Source organism: Rhincodon typus, chromosome 1 (assembly GCF_021869965.1).
Source record: "Rhincodon typus isolate 14 chromosome 1, sRhiTyp1.1, whole genome shotgun sequence".
Classification (NCBI taxonomy): Eukaryota; Metazoa; Chordata; class Chondrichthyes; order Orectolobiformes; family Rhincodontidae; genus Rhincodon; species Rhincodon typus.
This window is the reverse complement of record NC_063332.1, coordinates 129,960,961-129,981,446: the sequence shown is the minus strand read 5'-3', so window position 1 is coordinate 129,981,446 and position 20,486 is coordinate 129,960,961. Positions and strand designations below refer to the sequence as shown.

The 20,486-nt window shown below is 40.4% G+C and overlaps 1 protein-coding gene across 1 annotated transcript in view; it reads right to left on the bottom strand.

The window, feature by feature from the left end:
* The window catches only part of LOC125485139 (lipopolysaccharide-responsive and beige-like anchor protein), a 72,326-nt gene extending 54,975 nt beyond the window's left edge, over positions 1 to 17,351 (bottom strand). The window contains exon 1 of the mRNA XM_048606567.1: positions 17,085 to 17,351. Coding sequence (XP_048462524.1) covers positions 17,085 to 17,351 — 267 coding nt within the window. The remainder of the gene's footprint in view (positions 1 to 17,084) is intronic.
* Positions 17,352 to 20,486: the final 3,135 nt, after the last annotated feature.

Sequence of the window (20,486 nt, the reverse complement as noted above, 5' to 3'; positions counted from 1 at the left end):
TTCACATTTATCCACATTATACTGCATCTGCCATTCTTTTTACCCACTCGGCCTGTTCAAACTGCACTGCAAGATCTCTGCATCCTCCTCACAGCTCACCCTTTCACCAGCTATGTGTCATTGAAAAAGTTTGAGATTTACACTCAGTCCCCTCATCTAAATCATTTAACACATACTGTGAACAGCTGGGGTCCCAATACCAATCCCTGTGGTACTCCACTAGTCATTGCCTGCAATTTAGAAAAAGATCCATTCATTCCTACTTTTTCTCCCTATCTGCTAACCAATCCTCTATCCATCTCAATACACTAGCCCCAATCCCATATGCTCTAATTTTATACATTAATGTCTTATGTAGGACTTTGTCAAAAACCTTATAAAAGTGTAAATAAATTAGATCCATTGGCCCCCTATCAACTCTACTAGTTATATCCTTAAAGAATTCTAGAAGATTTATCAATCGTAATTTCAGTTTTGTAAATCCCTGCTGACTGTGACTGTGTCTAACACTATCAGTGTTTTCTAAGTGTTCTGCTATAAAATCCTTGATAACGGACTGTAGCATTTTTCCCGCTACTGATGTCAGACTTACTGGTCGCCCATTCCCCATTTTCTCTCTACCTCCCTTTTTAGATAGTGGGATTACATTAGCTACCCACCAATGGGTAGGAACTGTTCCAGAGTCTAAAGAACCTAAGAGGACTACCAATGCATCCATCATTTCTAAGGCCACTTCCTTAAACATTCTGGGAGGTAGACCCTAGGGATTTATCAACCATCAATTTTTCCAACACCCCTTCTCTACTGATACAGATTTGCTTCAGTTCCTCCCTCATACAAAACCCGGTGTTCCCATCATTTCTGGTACGTTATTCATATCCAGAGACGACATCCTCCTGGCGTTTAGTCTGTCGAGCCCAGTTAGTATTTTACCTATTTTCCTACCACCCTTCCAGAAAAATGCAATCACAATAGCCATCCTCCAGACCTCTGGAACCTCCCGTGACCAGACAGGAATTAAATGTTTGGGTCAGAGACCTTGTGTGGCTTCTTAGCAGGAACAAAGGGATCCTGGGGTGAATGTCTACGGATCCCTGAAAGCTACAGGACAGGTTAATACAGTGTTTAAGACCACCTATGGTACTTGCCTTTCTTAGCTGTAGCATAGATTATAACAGCATGGAGGTTATTTTGGAGGTTCTTGAGTAGATTCGTAGCTCGGGTTATGCTGTACAAAACTTTCATTAGGCTACAGCTGGAAAATTGTGTGCAGTTCTGGTCACCATACTATTAGGAAGGATGTGTTTGCACTGGAGGGAGTGCAGAAGAGATTCATCAGGATGTTGGCTGGATTGGAGCATTTTAGCTAGGAAGACAGACTGGATACCAAGTTTTCTTTAGAGCAGATAAGGCTGAGGGAGGAATCTGATTGAGGCATACAAGATTATGAGGGACACTGACAGGGTATTAGCTGCTTTTTCTCCACTCTTAGTGGAAGAGTCAATAATGGTGGGGCGGGGAGGTGCTTAATTTTATGGTGAAGGGCTGGAAGTTGAGAGGGGATTTGAAGAAATATTTTGTCACACAGAATGCATTGCCTCAGAGGGTGTCAGAGTCAGGAAACCTCACCAACTTTAATAGGTATGTGGATGAGCACTTGAAACATCATAACATTCAAAGCTATGGGCCAAGTGCTGAGAGATGGGATTAGTGTAGCTTGAGCAGCACAGACACAATGAGCTGAAAAACCTTTTTTGCACTGTATGATTATGACTGTCTATTTCAATCAGATCCCCTCTCCGTCTTCTAAACTCTAGTGAATACAGGCCCAGTTGAACCAATCTCTCCTCGTACAAGTCCTGCCATCCTTGGTGTCAGCCTTGTCAACCTTCAACGTATATCCTCTATCAGCAAGTAGAAACCTCTCCCAGGTAGGGAGACAAAAACTGTACGTACTCCAGGTGCTTTCTCGCCAAGGTTTGTATAACTAGTCAGGCATTCCTATTTCTGAAAGCAATTCCTCTTGTAACAAGGCCAACTTACCAAATGCCTTCCGAATTGCTTGCTGCATCAGCTTGTTTGTTTACATTACCTCGTGTACAAATACACCCAGATCTCTCTGTGCATGCACATTTCCTCGATATATCATTTAAATAATAGTCTTTCTTTCTGTCTCTCACACCAAGCGTATAACTTCACATTCATCTATGTTATAGTGCATCTGCCATATGTTTGCCCGCTTAACTAGATCACATCTCCCTGCACCCCCCAACAATTCACATTGTTTTGTGTCATCAGCAAATGTGAAAATATTGCATTTGGTTCCCTCAGAGTCATTTATGTTAATCAAAAGCAGTCTTAAAATCCAAATACACCACATCCACTGGTTTTCCTTTGTCTATACTAGTTACTTCCTCAAAAAATTCTGAAAGGATAAAGAAAACAAATCAATATTTTCTTCTCTTCTACTTCTTTCAGCCTATTTCTTCCAATTCTCTCTCTTGAATTGGCTCTCTTTTGCTTCACCTTCTCTACTATCTCCCGTTTCTCCCGCATGAATCTCACTCCACTCCCATGCCCTTGACTATTTCGCTCTCCCTCAATTTTTACTCTGCTCTTTCTCTCACCCATTACCACCTATCATCTCTGCTTCATCTGGCTTCTTTCGCCACTTTTGGCTTCCTTTTTCTCCCCTAGATGTTTTCTCACTAACCTCCTGTGGCTTCCCATCCACCTCTCTTACCCACACTCCTTCGTTTCTCGCTGTCACATTCTTCATTTGATTCTCATCTCTTTCTTGTGCTTGTCTGTCTAAGTATCCCTCTGAAATTTGTGATAAGAAGATTGATACTAAATGAATGGCAGACATGGGATCTTAAAAACTCAGATTGGAAGTTTGTGCCACAGGATATTTAATCTCTGAGGAATGGCAGAAGTAGTTTAATTTGGATAAGTGTAAGGTTTTGAAAACAAACAAGGGCAGGATTTATACAATTAAAAGTAAAGCCTTGGGTAGTGTTGTAGAACAAAGACACTTTGGGCTTCTGGCAAATAAGTGAAATTTGCACTACAGGTAGACAGAGTGGTTAAGATGGCGTATAGCATGCACGCCTTCATTACTCAGTCCTTTAATTATAAAAGCTGGGATGTCATGTTGAGGTGTGTCAGCTTATTAAAAGAGGCGTTTTTAAAACTAAAGTTTTTAATTTCAGTTAGGTAGCTCAGGAGAAGTAGCAAGCAGTGCCACAAATTTTAAAGATGTAAGTCAGGAGCTGGCAAAACCTGCAAGTATATTTTAAATATAAATTTTGATACAACTATTACATTCAACTAGTTGAAAGCTATCATGAAAGTGAAGCATCACAGGAAGTAGGATTTTACAAGAAATCAGAAATCACTGATTTCTTTTTTGCATACAAGAGGCCTCTTATGAATTTTCAGAAACGCAAACATGTAAACTCCGAAATGGTAGAAGACAGAGGGTGGTTGTGGAGGGTTGTCTTTCAGACTGGAGGCCTGTGTCCAGCGGTGTTCCACCAAGATCAGTACTGGGTGTTCTTTTGTTTGTCATCTATATAAATGGTTTGAAGAGAATATAGGAGGCATGGTTAGTAAGTTTACAGATGACACCATAATTGGTGGTATAGTGGACAGTGAAGAAGATTATTTTAGATTACAAAGAGATCTTGATCAAATGGTTCAATGGGCTGAGGAATGGCAGAAGGAGTTTAATTCGGATAAACGTAAGGTTTTGCATTTTGGTAAAACAAACAAGGGCAGGATTTAGAAAATTAAAAGTAAGGCCTTGGGTAGTGTTGTAGAACAGAGACACTTAGAGGTTCAGGTAAATAACTGAAATTTGCACTGCAGGTAGACAGGGTGGTTAAGAAGGTGTTTAGCATGCTTGCCTTCATTACTCAGTCCTTTGAGTGTAACAAGTGGATTGTTATGTTGAGGTTGTACAGGACGTTGGTGACACCTCTGCTGAAGTACTGTGTACAGTTCTGGTGGCCCTGTTATGAAGAGTTTAGAAACGATTTACCAGGAAATTACCGGATATGGAGGGTCTGAGTTTTAAAAACAGATTGGATACGCTGGGACTTTCTTCACTGGAGCATAGGAAGTTGAGGGGTGACCTTACAGAGTTTTCTAAAATTAGGAGGGGCATAAATAAGGTGATAGCAAGGGTTTTTTCCCTAAGGTGGGGGAGCTCAAAACTAGGGAGCATACTTTTAAGGTGAGAGGGGAAAGATTTATAAAGGACATGAGGGGCAACTTTTTTTTAAAACCAGAGTGGTTAGTATGTGGAATGAACTGCCAGAGGAAGTGGTAGATGTGGGTACAGTTACAAATTTAAAAGGCATTTGGATAAGTACATGAATAGGAAAATATTTGGAAGGATGTGGGTTAAATGCAGGCAGGTGGGACTAATTTAGTTTGGGAAATGGTCAGCATGAACTAGTTGGATCAAAGGGTCTGTTTCTAGGCTGTACAACTCTATATCATGGGGTTACAGAAATATAACATTTCTCCTGTATAAAATAGGTTTACATCACAATGCCATGGTCCTGTTTGTCTGAACTAAGTGGTTTATGATCTTGGCATCTTGACTTCCATGGAGTTGGGGGGGCGGTGGGGAGCTTACATTTGTTTGTTGACAGAACCATACCAAAAAGAAAATCCTCTCTGGTTTCTAATTGGTTCTTACAAAAAAAAACTTGGATTGTCACACAGATCTCCTAAAATTAGGTCAAGAACAGAACTAACAAAAGATCTGGAAGCAATCCACCTATGATGCATGGTTTCAGGCATTCAAGTGGAGGATCCGAAAATAAAAACATGATAAATATATGCCAACTGGAAACATAGCATACACTGCTTTCTTACAATGTTTTAGCATGAGCTACTCTATCAAATATCAACAGTACACTTATAATACAAACTAGGCAAGATTCTTTTCAGGTCTGCATTTTTATCTCAACAACAGGCATGGTACACTTTCCAATACTCTATGTAATGCCAGTAACACATTTAAAAAACTAAAAACTTTAAAAATACATTAAAATTCAAACTTCTACAAAGGAACCGAGTGAAAACTAGCTACAATGGCCGCAATTCAACTTCAGGCTTCGTGTGAAGTCTATAACTTGCACCGTCAACCTAAACTGTTACAAAATCTACACTTCTAGTGTATGTCTTATTACTTATTGTTTTTCCCTTCCTCACCACTCCAACCACTTTGCTTCCCCAGAAAAATTAATTTCAATATTTTCACCTGACCAGTTGTCAACCTGTTAAGGCCCTTCATTGTTTATTCAATTCTGTGCTCTGCAGACTTTTACAGCATTTTGTGTTTCTAGATATTAATAGAAAGTCACAATAAACATTACAAATATATTTCAAAGTAACATTAATCTTGGAAATTGCAACGAAACTTCAAAAGCACATTATTTCACAAAATATAAAGTGTGCAGTTACTTCTTCGACTATTCCACCAACTAAACAATTTCTATAAACATAATCTTGACATGGATCTTGGACGTGGTTAATTAGCCTTAAACACCTTAAGCAACAGAGTACGAAAGGAAACACAGCAACATCATCGGGGGTATAAACACCGATAAAACTTGTATAAATGAGACATTCAGCAACAGATGGACTACGGTAAAAATTGGAAAGAGACAATCTGTATAAAGGAAAGGATGGGTTCAGACATGCAATTGAAAAAAAATACCAAAAGGTAGTAAAAAATCTCAGACTTCAGCCAGAGTACAATGGATTCACTGGTAAGGATTTAGAATTTGAGGTAAGCTAGGCTGAGGGGCAAAAATAAGGACAGCGCACCTTGTTGACTCATCATGACCAGGACAGGAGAAGTCGCACTGACATTTTGCTTCATGGGAAAGTGTGAAAAGGAAGCAACAAAAGCGGCAGAGGCTGTTGACCTGGAAGATCGCCAGCTCAGTGACCAAGAAATCCACAAAGTTGTCTCACATCATTGGGAGTAACAATAGAGGAAATGTAGTCTGCAATTGGCAATAGGTGGTCAACCAAGTTGTGAGCCAGATGTACTCCAATATATGACCTTTGGACTTGAAACATACCTGAAAGTTTTATGAAATAACTGGGAAATGAAACAATAAAGATTTTGCTCAGAGAAGAGCAGCAGTGGAGGTGCAAATCAACAGCTGCAGCACCATCATGATATTGGGAAGCCTGCATTATTGGAAGAAATACCATGTGGCAGAGGATAGCAGGAACAATATTCAAAAGCTTTTCTTGGCATTAAAAATAAAGATCACTGGATTTGAGTGAAAATGTTGGAGAAAAACCTGTCAGGTGAATTAAAAGAAAGCATCAGCACTAATTCTATGGATAAAGATGATAAGTCTCGTCCTGCATGGATTTCTATACAGTCTCATTTTAATACATATGCCTTTGCACAAACTTAGGACACAAGGAGACAGCAGTTATCATGCTATTATGATACCTGTCCAAAACAATGAGTCAGCAATGGAACAAGACTGATAGTTCAGAAGATGTTTTCTTCTATTGACAGATGCTAAAATCACAACAGGCAGATTTCAAGAAATTACAGTGTTTATTACTCAAATATTGGATCCAACAGATGCAAGTCTGATCTTTAGAACACAGAAGAAAACAATTCCCAATTAGCTTTTTATATTCTGTGACTATTAGCAAGTCACAAGGCCAAAATCTTAAAATTTACATTTTTATTGCTAGGTCTGACATGGGTACCTTAAATGTAGGTTTTTTCCTATATTTGAAGAAGTACTATATTTGAAGAAATACTGTGCCCTCGCCAGTCTGTGGAAGGTACATACAGGATGATGCACAGAGGTTTGTGTCATTTATTTTTTAAATAATTCTGTTGTTAACATCTGTCTGTGTATTCTACAAGTTTAACTTCTGCAGTACATAAGAAATGAATGATTTATTTGTGTTGTGGTCTTATGCTTAATACAGGATTGATAATAATTGAGAACATTCTGCCTTTGTGCAAGTCAAATACCCCATATATCAACACAAGCACAAAACGTTTGTTAGGTAAAGGTGACGTCAACATGAACAATAAGGTTGCTCTCTATTACAGAGAGCCGATTGGTGGTGGTTTAGAATGCCACAGGTGAAGGGCAAGGTTGAGAAGGTGCGATCTTCATGGTAACCTCAGCCAGTACAGGAATTGAACCCATGTCGTGGCATCATTCTGCACTGCAAACCAACTGTCCAGCCAACTGAGTTAGCTCCCATGAGGGAAACATCCTCTGAGAAACTACCATGTCCCTCAGAATCTCGTAGGATTCAATAAGATCACCTTTAATTCTTCAAAACCCCAACAGGTCATAGGTTTAACCTGTTCAACCATACCTCAAGACCTCCCTTCATCCCAAGATGTCATGCAAGTTTACCCTTCCCTAAATAAAATAAAGCAAAATTTGTATGCCGTACTCTAGGTGTAGTCTCACCGATGCCTTGTATTGTTACATCAAGATATCCTTACTTTAATGTTCATACTCCTTGCAACAAAGGCCAAAATTCCAAATGCCTTCCTAACTACTTGCTGTACTTGCACATTAACTTGTGACTCCTGTACAATGGCACCTAGATCCCTCTGTGACACAGTACTTTGCTGACTCCCTTCATTTGAATAATATTTTACTTTCCAATTCTTTCCACCAAAGTGGACAATTTCACATTTTCCCATTATGCTGCATTTGTCAGGTCTTTTTTTCTTTCCCCCACTCACCTATATTATCTATATGGCTTTACAACTCTGTATCCTCCTCAAAATTAACTATCAAACTTACTTGTATTATCAAAACGTTGGCTAAATATACTCAGTTCCTTCATCAAAATTATTAATATCATGATAATTAGTTGAGGATCAAGCACTGATCCCTATAACACTCCTTTAATTACAGTTGATACCTGAAATTAACCCACTTCTCCCAGCTCTGTCTCTTGTCAGTTAATCCTCTGTCCATACTAATACAGTGACTCTCGCAGCACACAGGTAATAGTATCCATACCTCATGAGGTCCAGGATGTGTGATAACATCTCTGAACAGGTTGGTTAGAAAATGTCTCTTAACACAATGCTCTTGCAGACAATGTCACAAAACACATGACACCAAGTTATAGTCCAACACATTTATCTGAAAGTGCAAGCTTTCAAAGCGCTGCTCCTTTGTCAGGTAAGTGTCACCTCACTTCACCTGAAGGAGTAGCACTCCGAAAGCTTGCGATTTCAAATAAACCTGTTGCACTATAATCTGGTGTCATGTGACTTCTAACTTTGTCCACCCCAGTGCGACACCACAAAGTCCTTGTGGCACAGGGGTAACATCCCTATCACTGAGCTAGGAAGCCCAAGTTCAAGTCCCACATGCTCCACAAGTGGGGAATAACATCTCAACACAGGTTATAGGTTATCTGGAAACTATCCATGCTAATATTATCCCCAGTATCATGGGTTCTTATGTTGAATTGTAACGTTTTATGTAACCCCTTTTTGAATGTACAAATACATTACGATAAATGTGAATCTCCTTCATCCACCCAGCTTATTACAGCCTCAAAGGCTGTGAAACACAATTTCCCTTTCATAAATCTATGTTGACTTGGCTTGATTCAATTATGATGTTTTAAATGTCCTGCTATAAATTCCTTAATAATAGATACCAAAATTTTCCCAATTATAAATGTTATGCTAACTGACCTATAGTTTTCTGCTTCCCTTCATTGTTAGAAGTGTCATACACACAATATTCCAATCCATCAGACCTTTTCTGAATTCGAAAGTGTTAGATTGGTAACAGTGGATACATTCTCTTGTTTTTAAGTCCTCAGATGAAAGTGATCCAGTCAAGAGGACTTGCAAGCCTATAGTGCATTAGTTTTCTTGAAAATATTTTCTCTAATGTTAGTTAGTTATGGATCAAGCGCTGATCCCTGATCATTAGGTTATACCCTTCCTTTGATTTTCTGTTAATCCTCAGATGGTTTTTCTCTTCTACTACAGGGACAGACCCAAAATATTTGTCAAAGTCTCAATTTCCTTGTTTCCTACTACTGACTTCAGTCTCATCCTCTTTGATTGATGTTTACTTTAGCTAAACCACAGAAATTCTTCGTATAATTATACTTCTTGCTAGTTTACTCTCATTTTCCAACTTTTCCTTTTTAAGTCAAGTTTAACTGGTTTCTAAAATTTTCCCAATCCCTCAACTACTGCAGTTTCTTTTTTCAAGCTGTTGTTATTTCTTAATTAATACTCTGTCCTACAACGTAGCTGCTGGAGACCTATGAACTTCCTCCATTAGTAACTTGTTTTCTTTACTATTTCTTAACTCAACCTAAACTAATTTAGCATTCTGATCTTATAAACTCATCTTTTATTAACACAGCTGCCTAACCTACCAAAATGTCAAATATCTTTGAATATTCAGTCCAAAACCTTGCTCATTTTGCAGTCATATCTCTACAAAGCATATCATAACCATTTATTTCCATTTGCACTATCAATCCATCCATGTGGTTAGAAATGCAGCGTACAGATAAACAGCATTTGATTCCTTTTCCCATTTTTCCCTTACTCTAGCCTATTTGCAGGCATACTGCTACAGCTCTTTCTCCTCCTGTCTTGCTCAACTTTTAAATTTTTATTTTTGCTTTTTATTTTGCACTAATCAATGTTGCCACCAAAACTACGTTTTTCTCTTCCAGCCAGCAGCCGACTAAGTCTAATTGCCCAACGTAACGAGAATGCAACCAAACTGAACACATCATTGTGAAAGCAACAAAGGTGAAATGACATTTCAACTATTAACTTGTTGTGGATAAAAGAGAAAGGTGGCAACATCAATATTTGTCCATCCTCAAGCATTTGACTCGATTTTTGAAATAATATTGGAAAGAGTCTAAAAACAAGAGAATCAAAGGATGTCATTTATTTTAAAAGGGAATTACGGGTTAATAAATCACAGTGCTCAGACTTGACGGGCAAATCTGCAAGTCTCCCACCCTCTTGCCCCACTTCATAAATAAGGAATGTAATATTATTTTGAATATCAGACAAGACCTAGTCAAATTCAATTATAAAACACATCTGTCTATGTGGGGTTCACACATTCTCCCCATATCTGTGTGGATTTCCTCTGGGTACTCCAGTTTCCTCCCACAATCCAAAGATGTGCAGGTTAGATGGATTGGCCATGCTAAATTGCCCATACTGTCCAAGGATATGTAGGCTGGGTGGATTAGCCATGAGAGATGTAGGGTTACAGGGATAGGGTAGAGGGTGGAATCTGTATGGGATGCTCATCAGACGGTCAGTGTGAACTCGATCAGTCAAATAGCCTCCTTCCAAACTGTAGGGATTCTATGATTCAAAAATTTGGTCACAGGATTTTGAAATGTAAAATGAAAAATGCTGGTGATCAAATTAAAATGTTAAGTTAACAACACTCACTGTAGTTTGATCAACAGAAATAAACAATGCAAAATCTTGTTAATTGTTTTATAGCAAATTAAATCCTATTGTACTGTCAGAAAGGATCAGAACCTGTTCATGACGGGCTAACATTTCAGATATTCAGAAGAATGGTCACAGCCAACACTGTCTGAGATAATAGAGCTCTACCTTTGAGAGATTATAACAGTCTCAGGTAGACAGAATAAGCATACTATAGATATTACTGGTGTATTATGTAATTTTTCACGTACATATTGGCCCAGGATTTACAGTAGAACTAACTTAGGTTGTTACCATTCATTATTAAGAGTCAGCAAGCAACTTCCAACGTCTATATGCAGTTAAATGCAAAATCAAGTTGCAATCAAGTCCTCAAGCTTTGCTATACCCATAGCTCAGATTCAGTATTCAAGCACATGAAAAGCATGGTGTTTCAGCAGTTACTTACCCTCTAAAGGTTCAAAAAAGATAGTTTGTACATTCAACAGCAAGTGAATCTTTAATGACATAATTGCTCATTTCTAACAACTTCCCCCGTACTGGAAATTTGCTTTAATAAATTCTGCAAATGTACAATGGTTACTATCATTCTTTCACTATTTCATTCTTGTTGGATATTTCAATAAGTTCTTTTTTGAAAACTGTTTCTCTTCTCAACCTTGTGTCTTTCCCTCTATTTTCCTTCTGTATATGATTTTACATTGGCTGAAATATTTTAATTTGTACTTCCTGGTTCAAATACTGCAAACTTCAGAACAGCTTCTTCAACTGGTTGGTTGAAAAGGCAAGCTGTAACTACCCAGATTCCACATAAAGATTTTCACCTATTAGACTCAATCACGAAGTTGCTACTCAAAAGCCCACAAAAAGTTTGTGCAAAGGTGTGAGGAAAACAAATAGCAGGTACTGTTTATTCACCAATGACCACGAAATCCAACTCACAGCCTCATATTTAATAAAGTCATGTAGACAAAATCACAAACTGGTATGATGCAGAGTTTTTGAACTTGCATGGAAATCCACCAATACATACCACAACTGCAGGACAAAAAGGTTTCTGTTCACCCAGCATAGAATGAAAAATTTCACTAGAGGGAACACCATTTGCCCAAAGTCACAAGTTGACAAATCTTAGCCCCAGTCATCTTCAAGTACATAGGACCAACCAATCACACACAATCCACCAATGCTGATAAGCTTCCCACAGGAAGGAACATCCCATCCACAAGCAAACCAATACAGAACGTATTGATCCTCTCATTTTCTTCAGGTAAGAGGAGTTGCCATGGGTACCTGCATGGGCCCTAGCTATGCCTGTCTCTTCATGGGGTACGTGGAACATTCCTTGTTCCAGGCCTATTCCAGCCCCCACCCACTCTTTCTCCGATACATCGATGATATCATTGGCGCTGCTTCCCTCTCTCGTCTGGAATTGGAAAACTTCATCAATTTCACCTCCAATTCCCACCTTGCCATCACTTTCACCTGGTCTATCTCTGACTCCTCCCTTCCTCAACATTTCTGGGGATAAACTGGCCACTAATATCCACTACAAACCCACTGACTCCCACAACTACCTAGACGATACATCCTCACACCCTGCTTCCTGTAAACACTCTATCCCATTCTCTCAGTTCCTCCATCTCCGTCTCATATGTTCAGATGAGGCCAACTTCGACATGGGAGCCTCTGAAATGTCCACCTTCTTCCTCAACCAAGGATTCCCCACCTCTGTTGTCGACAGGGCCCTCAACCAGGTCCGACCCATCTCCTGCACTTCCACTCTCACCCCTTCTCTTCCCTCCTGCAACAGCGATAGGGTTCCCCTTATCCTCACCTACCATCCCACCAGTATCCACATCCAGAAGATCATCAGATGCCATTTCCGCCACCTCCAGCGATATGCCACCAGTAGATACATATTCCCCTCCCCTCCCTTGTCCGTCTTCTGCAGGGACCATTCCCTCCGGGACACCCTGATCCACACTTCCTTCACCCCCAACACCTCCCCACAGCCCTATGGCACCTTCCCCTGTAACCAACGAAGGTGCAACACCTGCCCATTTACCTCCTCCCTCCCCAGTATCCAAGGGCCCAAACATACCTTCCAGGTGAAGCAACACTTCACCTGCACTTCCCAGAATCTAGTCTACTGCATTCGCTGCTCACAATGTGGTCTCCTCTACGTTGGGGAAACGAAGTGTAGACTTGACTGCTTCGCAGAACACCTACGTTCTGCCCGCAAAAACTACCTGTTGCCTGCCACTTTAACGCACCACCCTGCTCCCTGACCAACATCTTTGTCTCTGGCTTGCTACAGTGTTCTAGAGAAACTCAACGCAAGCTGGAGGAACAACACCTCATTTTCCGCTTGGGGACCCTACAGCCCTCTGGACTCAATACTGAGTTCAATAATTTTAGGGCTTAAACTCTCCCATGTCCCAGCCCCCTACCCCACACACTAGGCCTTGGTACCACATAGCCTACTATTACACACCCCTTGTTGTTAGTCACTAACAGTCCCCATTAACAACTATTCACCCTCCCAACCTGATCGTTAGCAACTCTTTTGTCTGTCCAACTGTCTTTCTTTCTCTTTGGGCTCTTTCCTATCGTTTACTCCCTACCCCACCCACCTCCCAATTTTCTGCATATAAACTGACATTTTCCCAGCCACCATCAGTTCTGAGGAAGGGTCACCGGACCCGAAACTTGAACTCTGTTTTTTCCTTCGCAGATGCTGCCAGACCTGCTGAGCTTTTCCAGCAACTTCGGCTTTGCTGCAATACAGAGAGTTGTTACATACTCCATCAGTGAAACAATGTGTTTTATTTAATCAATCTGGTTAGTTAATCAATGCTTCTGCAAGTCTGCTCTATGTAAATATGATTGCTGCAGGTATTGAATACCTGGTCAGCAACAGAGCACTGGCCAAGTTCTGAACTTCCATCATTTTAAGAGCCCTACCTCAGAAACACCATTTAATCCTCAAAAATGAAGAATACTTTGCATTTACATAGTATCTTTCATAACCATCCCATTTGCAATTTCAGGCCACCCAAAGTGTTTTAAGCCAATAAAGTAGTTTTGAAGTACAGCTTATTTTGCACACAGCAAGCTTCCATAAATAGCAATATGATATTAACCAGGCTCTCTGTTGGAGACATCGATTCAGAGATAAATACTGCCCAAGACACCAGAGAGAACACTCTGGCTCTTCTTCATAAAGCATCATAGAATGTTTTACATTCACCCGAGGGCAAAAGGTACCTCAGTTTAACATTTCCTCTTAAATACTACATCACTGACAGTGCAGTGATCCATTGATAGTACTAGCATGTCAGTGTAGATTTTGTTTGTTCAAGGCTCTGGAATAATGATCAATAAGTGGTCACTGGATGACTGACAGGCATAGATTTCAGCTTCACTTCATAAGCATAACAAAATAACAATGAGAAGGCATATTATCCCAATCAACCTGACCATGGAATGGATACACACTGCATTCCAGGGAATGATGATTGTACCAATTGGTTGCAATGCTTCAAAAGAAGTTGCTGTTGTCTCTCTGCAATATCTCTAGCATTGTGCACAAATGACAATTCAAATATATTCCTGGTTCACATGAATTTCAAAACGGATATGATTGAAGAATTCTGGACTGGACTGAACTCATGGTAAAATGAATCTTTTCAGTTGTTTCCAATATGTAAAACTATCATTTCAATTACAGTGAACTGTATCTCGAGTCATACAGTCATAGAGCTGTACAGCATGGAAACAGACCCTACAATCCAACTCATTTATGCTGACCAGATATCCTAAATTAATCTAGTCCCATTTGTCAGCATTTGGCCCGTATCCCTCTAAACCTTTCCTATTCATGCACCCATCCAGATACCTTTTAAATGCTGTAATTGTACCAGCCTACACACCATTTCCTCTGGCAGCTCATTCCATACACGCACCACGCTCTGCGTGAAAAATTTGCCCCTTAAGTCCCTTTTAAATCTTTCCTGTCTCATCTTAAATCTATGCCCTCGAGTTTTTGACTCTGCTACCCTGGGGAAAAGACCTTGGCTAATCACCCTATCCATGCCCCTCATGATTTTATAAACCTCTACAAAGGTCACCCACAGCCTCCGACACTCTAGGGAAAATAGCCTCAGCCTATTCGGCCTCTCTCTATAGCTCAAACCTTCCGCCCCTGGCAAGATGCTCGTAAATCTTTTCTGAACCCTTTCAAATTTCACAACATCTTTCCTATTGCAGGGAGACCAGAACTACACGCAGTATTCCAATAGTGACCTAACCAATGTCTGTACAGCCACAACATAACCTCCCAACCCCAATACGCAATGCACCTTCCAATAAAGGCAGGCATACCAAACACCTTCTTTACTATCCTGTCTATCTGTGACTCAAGGAACTACAAACCTGCATTCTCTTTGTACTGTAACATTCCCCAGGACCTTACCGTTAAGTGTCTAAGTCCTAGCCTGATTTTCTTTTCCAAAATGCAGCACCTCACATTTATCTAAATTAAACTCCACCTACCACTCTGCAGCCTACCAGCCCATCTGATCAAAGTCCTGCTGTACTCTGATTTAACGTTCTTTGCTGTCCACTACAACACCAATTTGGTGTCATCTGCAAACTTATTAACCATACCTCCTATATTCACTTCCAAATCATTTATATAAAGGACAAAAAGCCAATCCCCCTGACACACTGCTGGTCACAGGCCTCCAGTCTGAAAAGCAACCTTCCACCACCACTCTGTTTCCTACCTTTGAGCCAGTTCTGTATTCAAATGTCTAGTTCTCCCTGTATTCCATGTGATCTAACCTTCCTAACCAGTCTACCATGCAGAACCTCGCCTTACTGAAGTCAATGTAGATCACGTCCACCACTCTGCCTTCATCAATCCTCTTCATTTTTTTTGAAGCTTTTAAAAAGTAAAGACATGATTTCCCACGCATAGAGCCATGCTGCCTATCCCTAATCAGTCCTTGCCTTTCCAAATACATGTAAATCCTATCCCTCAGGATCCTTCCAACAACTTGCCCACCACTAATGTCAAGCTCACTGGTTCCTGGCTTTTCCGTACCACCTTTCTTAAATAGTGGCACCACATTTGCCAACCTCCAGTCTTCCGGCACCTCACCTATGGCTATCGATGATACAAATATCTCAGCAAGAGGCCCAGCAATCACTTCCCTAGCTTCCCAAAAAATTATAGGGTACACCTGATCAGATCCAGGGGATTTATCCACCTTTATGCATCTTAAGTCACAAATTCTAAAACACGGGGGTTCACTTAAGATACTCAGCTTAGATATTGCTATCATATTGGTATTTGCACCAATGCAATACACTAGTGAATATATGCTTAAAATAATATGTCAATGAATTATGTAATTTTCTAAGTTGTCACTTATGTCAGTAGCAACAGTTAATGCTATTGAATTATCCGTCATCATTTTTACATTTTGCTCCAAAATGGACCATTTAATAGCAACGTTATAAAAGAAAGTTAACATACAATTCTTAATTTCCTACTAAGGTTACATATACCGTAGTTCAGTTGTGATTTTCCTAGAATTAGTATTGTAAACAGCAAAATGAAAACACTTCAGTTCTATTTTGTTCAATGAACATTTTTGATCAAAACAGAAACCTATGACAGAAACCTATTGGTGTACTAGCATTCTTTAAAACTCACAAAGACCCAAAACGTTAACTCTGATTTTTTCTTCACAGATGCTGCCAGACCTGCTGAGCTTTTCCATCAACTTCTGTTTTTGTGCAAGGAAGACCTTAACCACATTAACAATCAGAATTTTGTTTCACTGCACCCAACTCTGAATTACTTGACCCAAAACTGAAATCTTACTAGGGGGTAATCATGGTACAAAACTGACTCTTACCAACACAGGAAATCAAAATTACCGTGGTGCTAGAAAATAACTTAAGTGATTGACACACGCAACTATGTTGCGCAACTTATTGCGAAATTGCAAAACTGTATATTACCATGCAGGTAATGTTAAGTACAGTACCAAATATTAAATCGGTACACAGAGTAGTGCTGATGAGCTTCCCATTCAAATTGGACCCAGGGACAAGGCGTTTTCCGAGCGCCCTCCGTAATGTTATCTGATACCATACACTGTACGCAAGTCCGATAAACTGTGGTCGAATTTGTAATTTCACTTCCGCGTCTGCGATTCTCACAACCAGCCGACATCAGGTGCTCATATCTTAGGCCGCGGGCAGAATCTTACCGAAGATTCTTCATACATGCAAAAATGCAACTCGCTAAAACCCAATCAAAACCAGAAATGCTACAAGTTTCCTCACACCATTGCAGTGTGCAACAAGCAGATTAGGCTGTGTCAGCGTCAAAACTTATAACCTCGAACAAGTTTAAAGTATCAAAATGCGATTAAGTAAAATAAAACACTTTAGAAATTAAAGTTTGAAATTTGAGACCTAAAAAAAGTGACAGCGTTGTACTTTTTGCAACTAACTCAGGTGTGGAGTGGGTACGAATGAGGAACTGGAGTTACCGGGATCGCTCTCTTACCAGGTTAAATATGGTTTCAACGACGTCGCGATTGGTCACTTCACCGGCTTGCATTAGACTTGTCAGTACGGCGAATTTCATCCGGATCCCACGAATAGGTACAGGCGGGTTAAGGCCCAACGAGATAGCTGCGTCGCCAGCTGGTGAGGTTTTGGTGCTGGAGGGGCGAGGAACATGACCCCTGTCCGCCGCCTGCTCCCCTTGTACCGTTGCCGTTTGGCCTCCCCGGGAGTCAGCGAGCTGCGGATGTTCATCCTCGCTCGACATGGCGATTCACCCGAAGAAGAGACCTGGGGGTGCGGTAGAATATGCTAGAAAAAAAATACCACCGAGAGACAACTTCAGTTGGGCTCCACAAACAGGCACAGGCTCGGCTCGGGTGGCTCTACACAGAGCCTGCTCGAGCTGGTGACAGACGCTGCCGCTCGCTAGCCGCGCGCTGTTCCCTCTTCTTCCTCCCTTCCACCTCTGGCAAATTCGCAGCTCGTGCAGTATCGAGTTCGGAAATGTGGAAAAACAACGACCAGAAGTATGGTGCACTAACGGCTAAATTCTTTTCCTCGTTCCCTTCACGCCGCCATGACAGCGTCAGGCAACGAACTCCAGCTTCTGACAGTGCGCGCCAGGCGGCGAACGGGAGGGATGTCTACTGCGCATGTACATCCGGGCAGGTGTATTGGCCAACGCGCAGCCCAGGTAGATATGGAGGTGTGTGCTTGTGTGTGGGCATGGGAGGGGAAAGTATGCAAGGGCACAGAAGGAACGTGAAAGGAGTGTCAGATGACAGACTGGGAAAGGCAAATAAGAGGAGAGAGAGGACAGGACGGCCACGGACAGCAAGCGCCCTTCAGATTCTCTGCACGTCGACGGTAGCGCCATCTGCTGCGTGGGTGGATTTGCCGAACTTGCATGTTTTCATGTCGCACCAACTTTAGGGAAGTTTTTTTTCGCAAACCGTAATTAGTAAGCGCGGTCGTTTAACTGACAATTGCTACAACTGTTGGAAATGTGAAATAAAAACCAGAAAATGCAGGGCAGTATAGATTACATCTGCAAAGAGAAGAGGGGATAATATTTCAAATGTGGGCCGATCGTCAGAGGTTGAAGGCTTAAAACAGATGAGGTTGAGGAGTAGTGAAGCTGCAGTGGGATTTATTCACAAACTTGAGGCATTTGTTAGATAACAGCCAATGTGAGGAATCAACGAGAACAGTGGCAGTTAGTAAATAGGGGTAACAAAGTTTTAGATTATCAAAATTTTATGGAAATCCAGAGACTGCAATCTGTAGGTAACGAAGACTCCAACACAAGTCTGTCAACGCTCGCATACCGTTCTGACATGGGTTTATATACCTTATTAGATTCAATTTACAGTCCAGAGACTCCAGAAATACTAAAATATTTATATTGTGTCTTTGACAGTGAAAGGATATCCCAGACGCTGGCAGCAAAGAAGTACTAAGGGTCTAATGCATTAGAGGTGTCATCTTTAAACAGATATTAAACACCTGCCCTCTTGAGTGGATGTAGTGACATTATTTTGAAGAGGGACAGGCGGTTTTCTCCAATGCCCTAGCCAATATGTATTTTCAAAACTATAATTAAAATGAACTGTTGAGAAGCATGAACCATGGAAGAAATTTGGTAAATGCAGTTAGGAAAAGGCATAGAGATTGGGAGGGCACAATTTAAAATGAAATAGAAGAGTTGACACATTATGGAGGGAAGAATTTGAGGAAAAAGAGAATGCCAAAGCTGAATAGCTTGAAATGGACATAATTTGTTGGAAAATTAAGGCTGGCACAGAACAGAGACATATGGAAAAAAGACTGAGACAAGGATCTGCCATCAGATGGAGCACATATAATGATGACTACACTGCTTCGGGCTATCCTAGGATCATGAAAGGCATCATAAGATTTTCTTTCTTTCGTCTTACTTAGATCAAAAAATTAAGCAGTGTTAGTATCTCTTATCTGATTAAGAAGGTTCAAGGCCGATTCCAAAATTTTGATCTTATAACCTGTTTAACAATTCAGTCCAGTAATGAGAGAGAAGTTCAGTCTTTTGGATGTTATTTTAAAAAAAGACCTCACTGCAGGACGGAGATGATTGTAATGTATATTGTATTCCATGGCTGTTGTAAAAAAAACTCTCCCAACTTTTATCTTTCAAACAAACATTTATCAGATTATTTATGTAATTGCCGTTTTTGAAACATTTCAGCACAATTTGTGCACAGCACTTATTACAATAGTGACTATTCTCAGGTACATCATTGCTTGTGAAGTGCTTTGGTAGGTACGTGAAAGGTGGGGCTATAATGCAAGGTTTTATTTCAATTTCACTCGACAAATTTACTGATGCTTCAAAAATATCTTTCATATATGAATTTCCATCCCATCCCGATCAGCAAGATAGGTGGGGGTGTGGATATACCTAAACAACATTTTTTGAATTGCTGTCATCCCTGTGGTTTAGGAAGAAATACAAAATATAGGAGCAGGAAATAGACCATTCAGTCCTTCAAGTTTTCTCCCCATTCAATATGATCATGTTTGATATTCCAACTCAGTACCCTTGTTCATGTTTTCTCTCCATATCCTTTGGCCTGAAGAACTATATCTATCTCCATCTTGAAAATATCCAGAGTTCTCCACTTAATGCCATTGTGGGAGTGCTGTCTCCAAAAGACTGCAACAATTTAAGAATCCAACCTTAATCTTATTAGGATAATTGCAATTGGGAAATAGATTGGTACTGTCATCATTGCCTCCATCCTGAGAATAGGAAATAAAAATGTTGCTGATACTGTAAGTACTTTAAAGGAAAATGTGGATTAATTGTCAGGCACAACTGTCAAAAAGATAATTGGAAAGTCGGTGGCAATAAGTTACTAGGTCTAATGACATGTAGCCTATAGTGTTCCTATTTGGTTTTATGAAAGGGAAATCCTTAATAGTGCTTTTGACAATGTGGCTAGTGGAATGTCACAGTCAGTAATGTGTCTCTGAGCCAAATGCTCTGGATTGATGGTCAAGGAAGGTGCATTCATAGCATGGATAAACATGCTGAGTATCAACTTTATAAATCCTTCCAGCATAATCAAATGGCAGGTGTTAAGAATGTGGGAACCAACTGATCAGCCATCTGCAAAAGGCAATAGCAAACTACAATAGTATCTTGCTGAACAGAACCCCAGGCCTTCTCAGACATCTGTTGTTGTCAATACCTTTACAATGCATGGTATCTCAAGAGATAGAGGGAACTAATAATGGCAATAAAGCAAAACAAATAGTTGGAGGAGAAATGTATTAGCATACACAGAGGATTAGTTCATAGAAGGTAGGTATAAATGGGGCATTTTCAATTTGGCAGGCTGTGATTTGTGAGAGGGAAGAC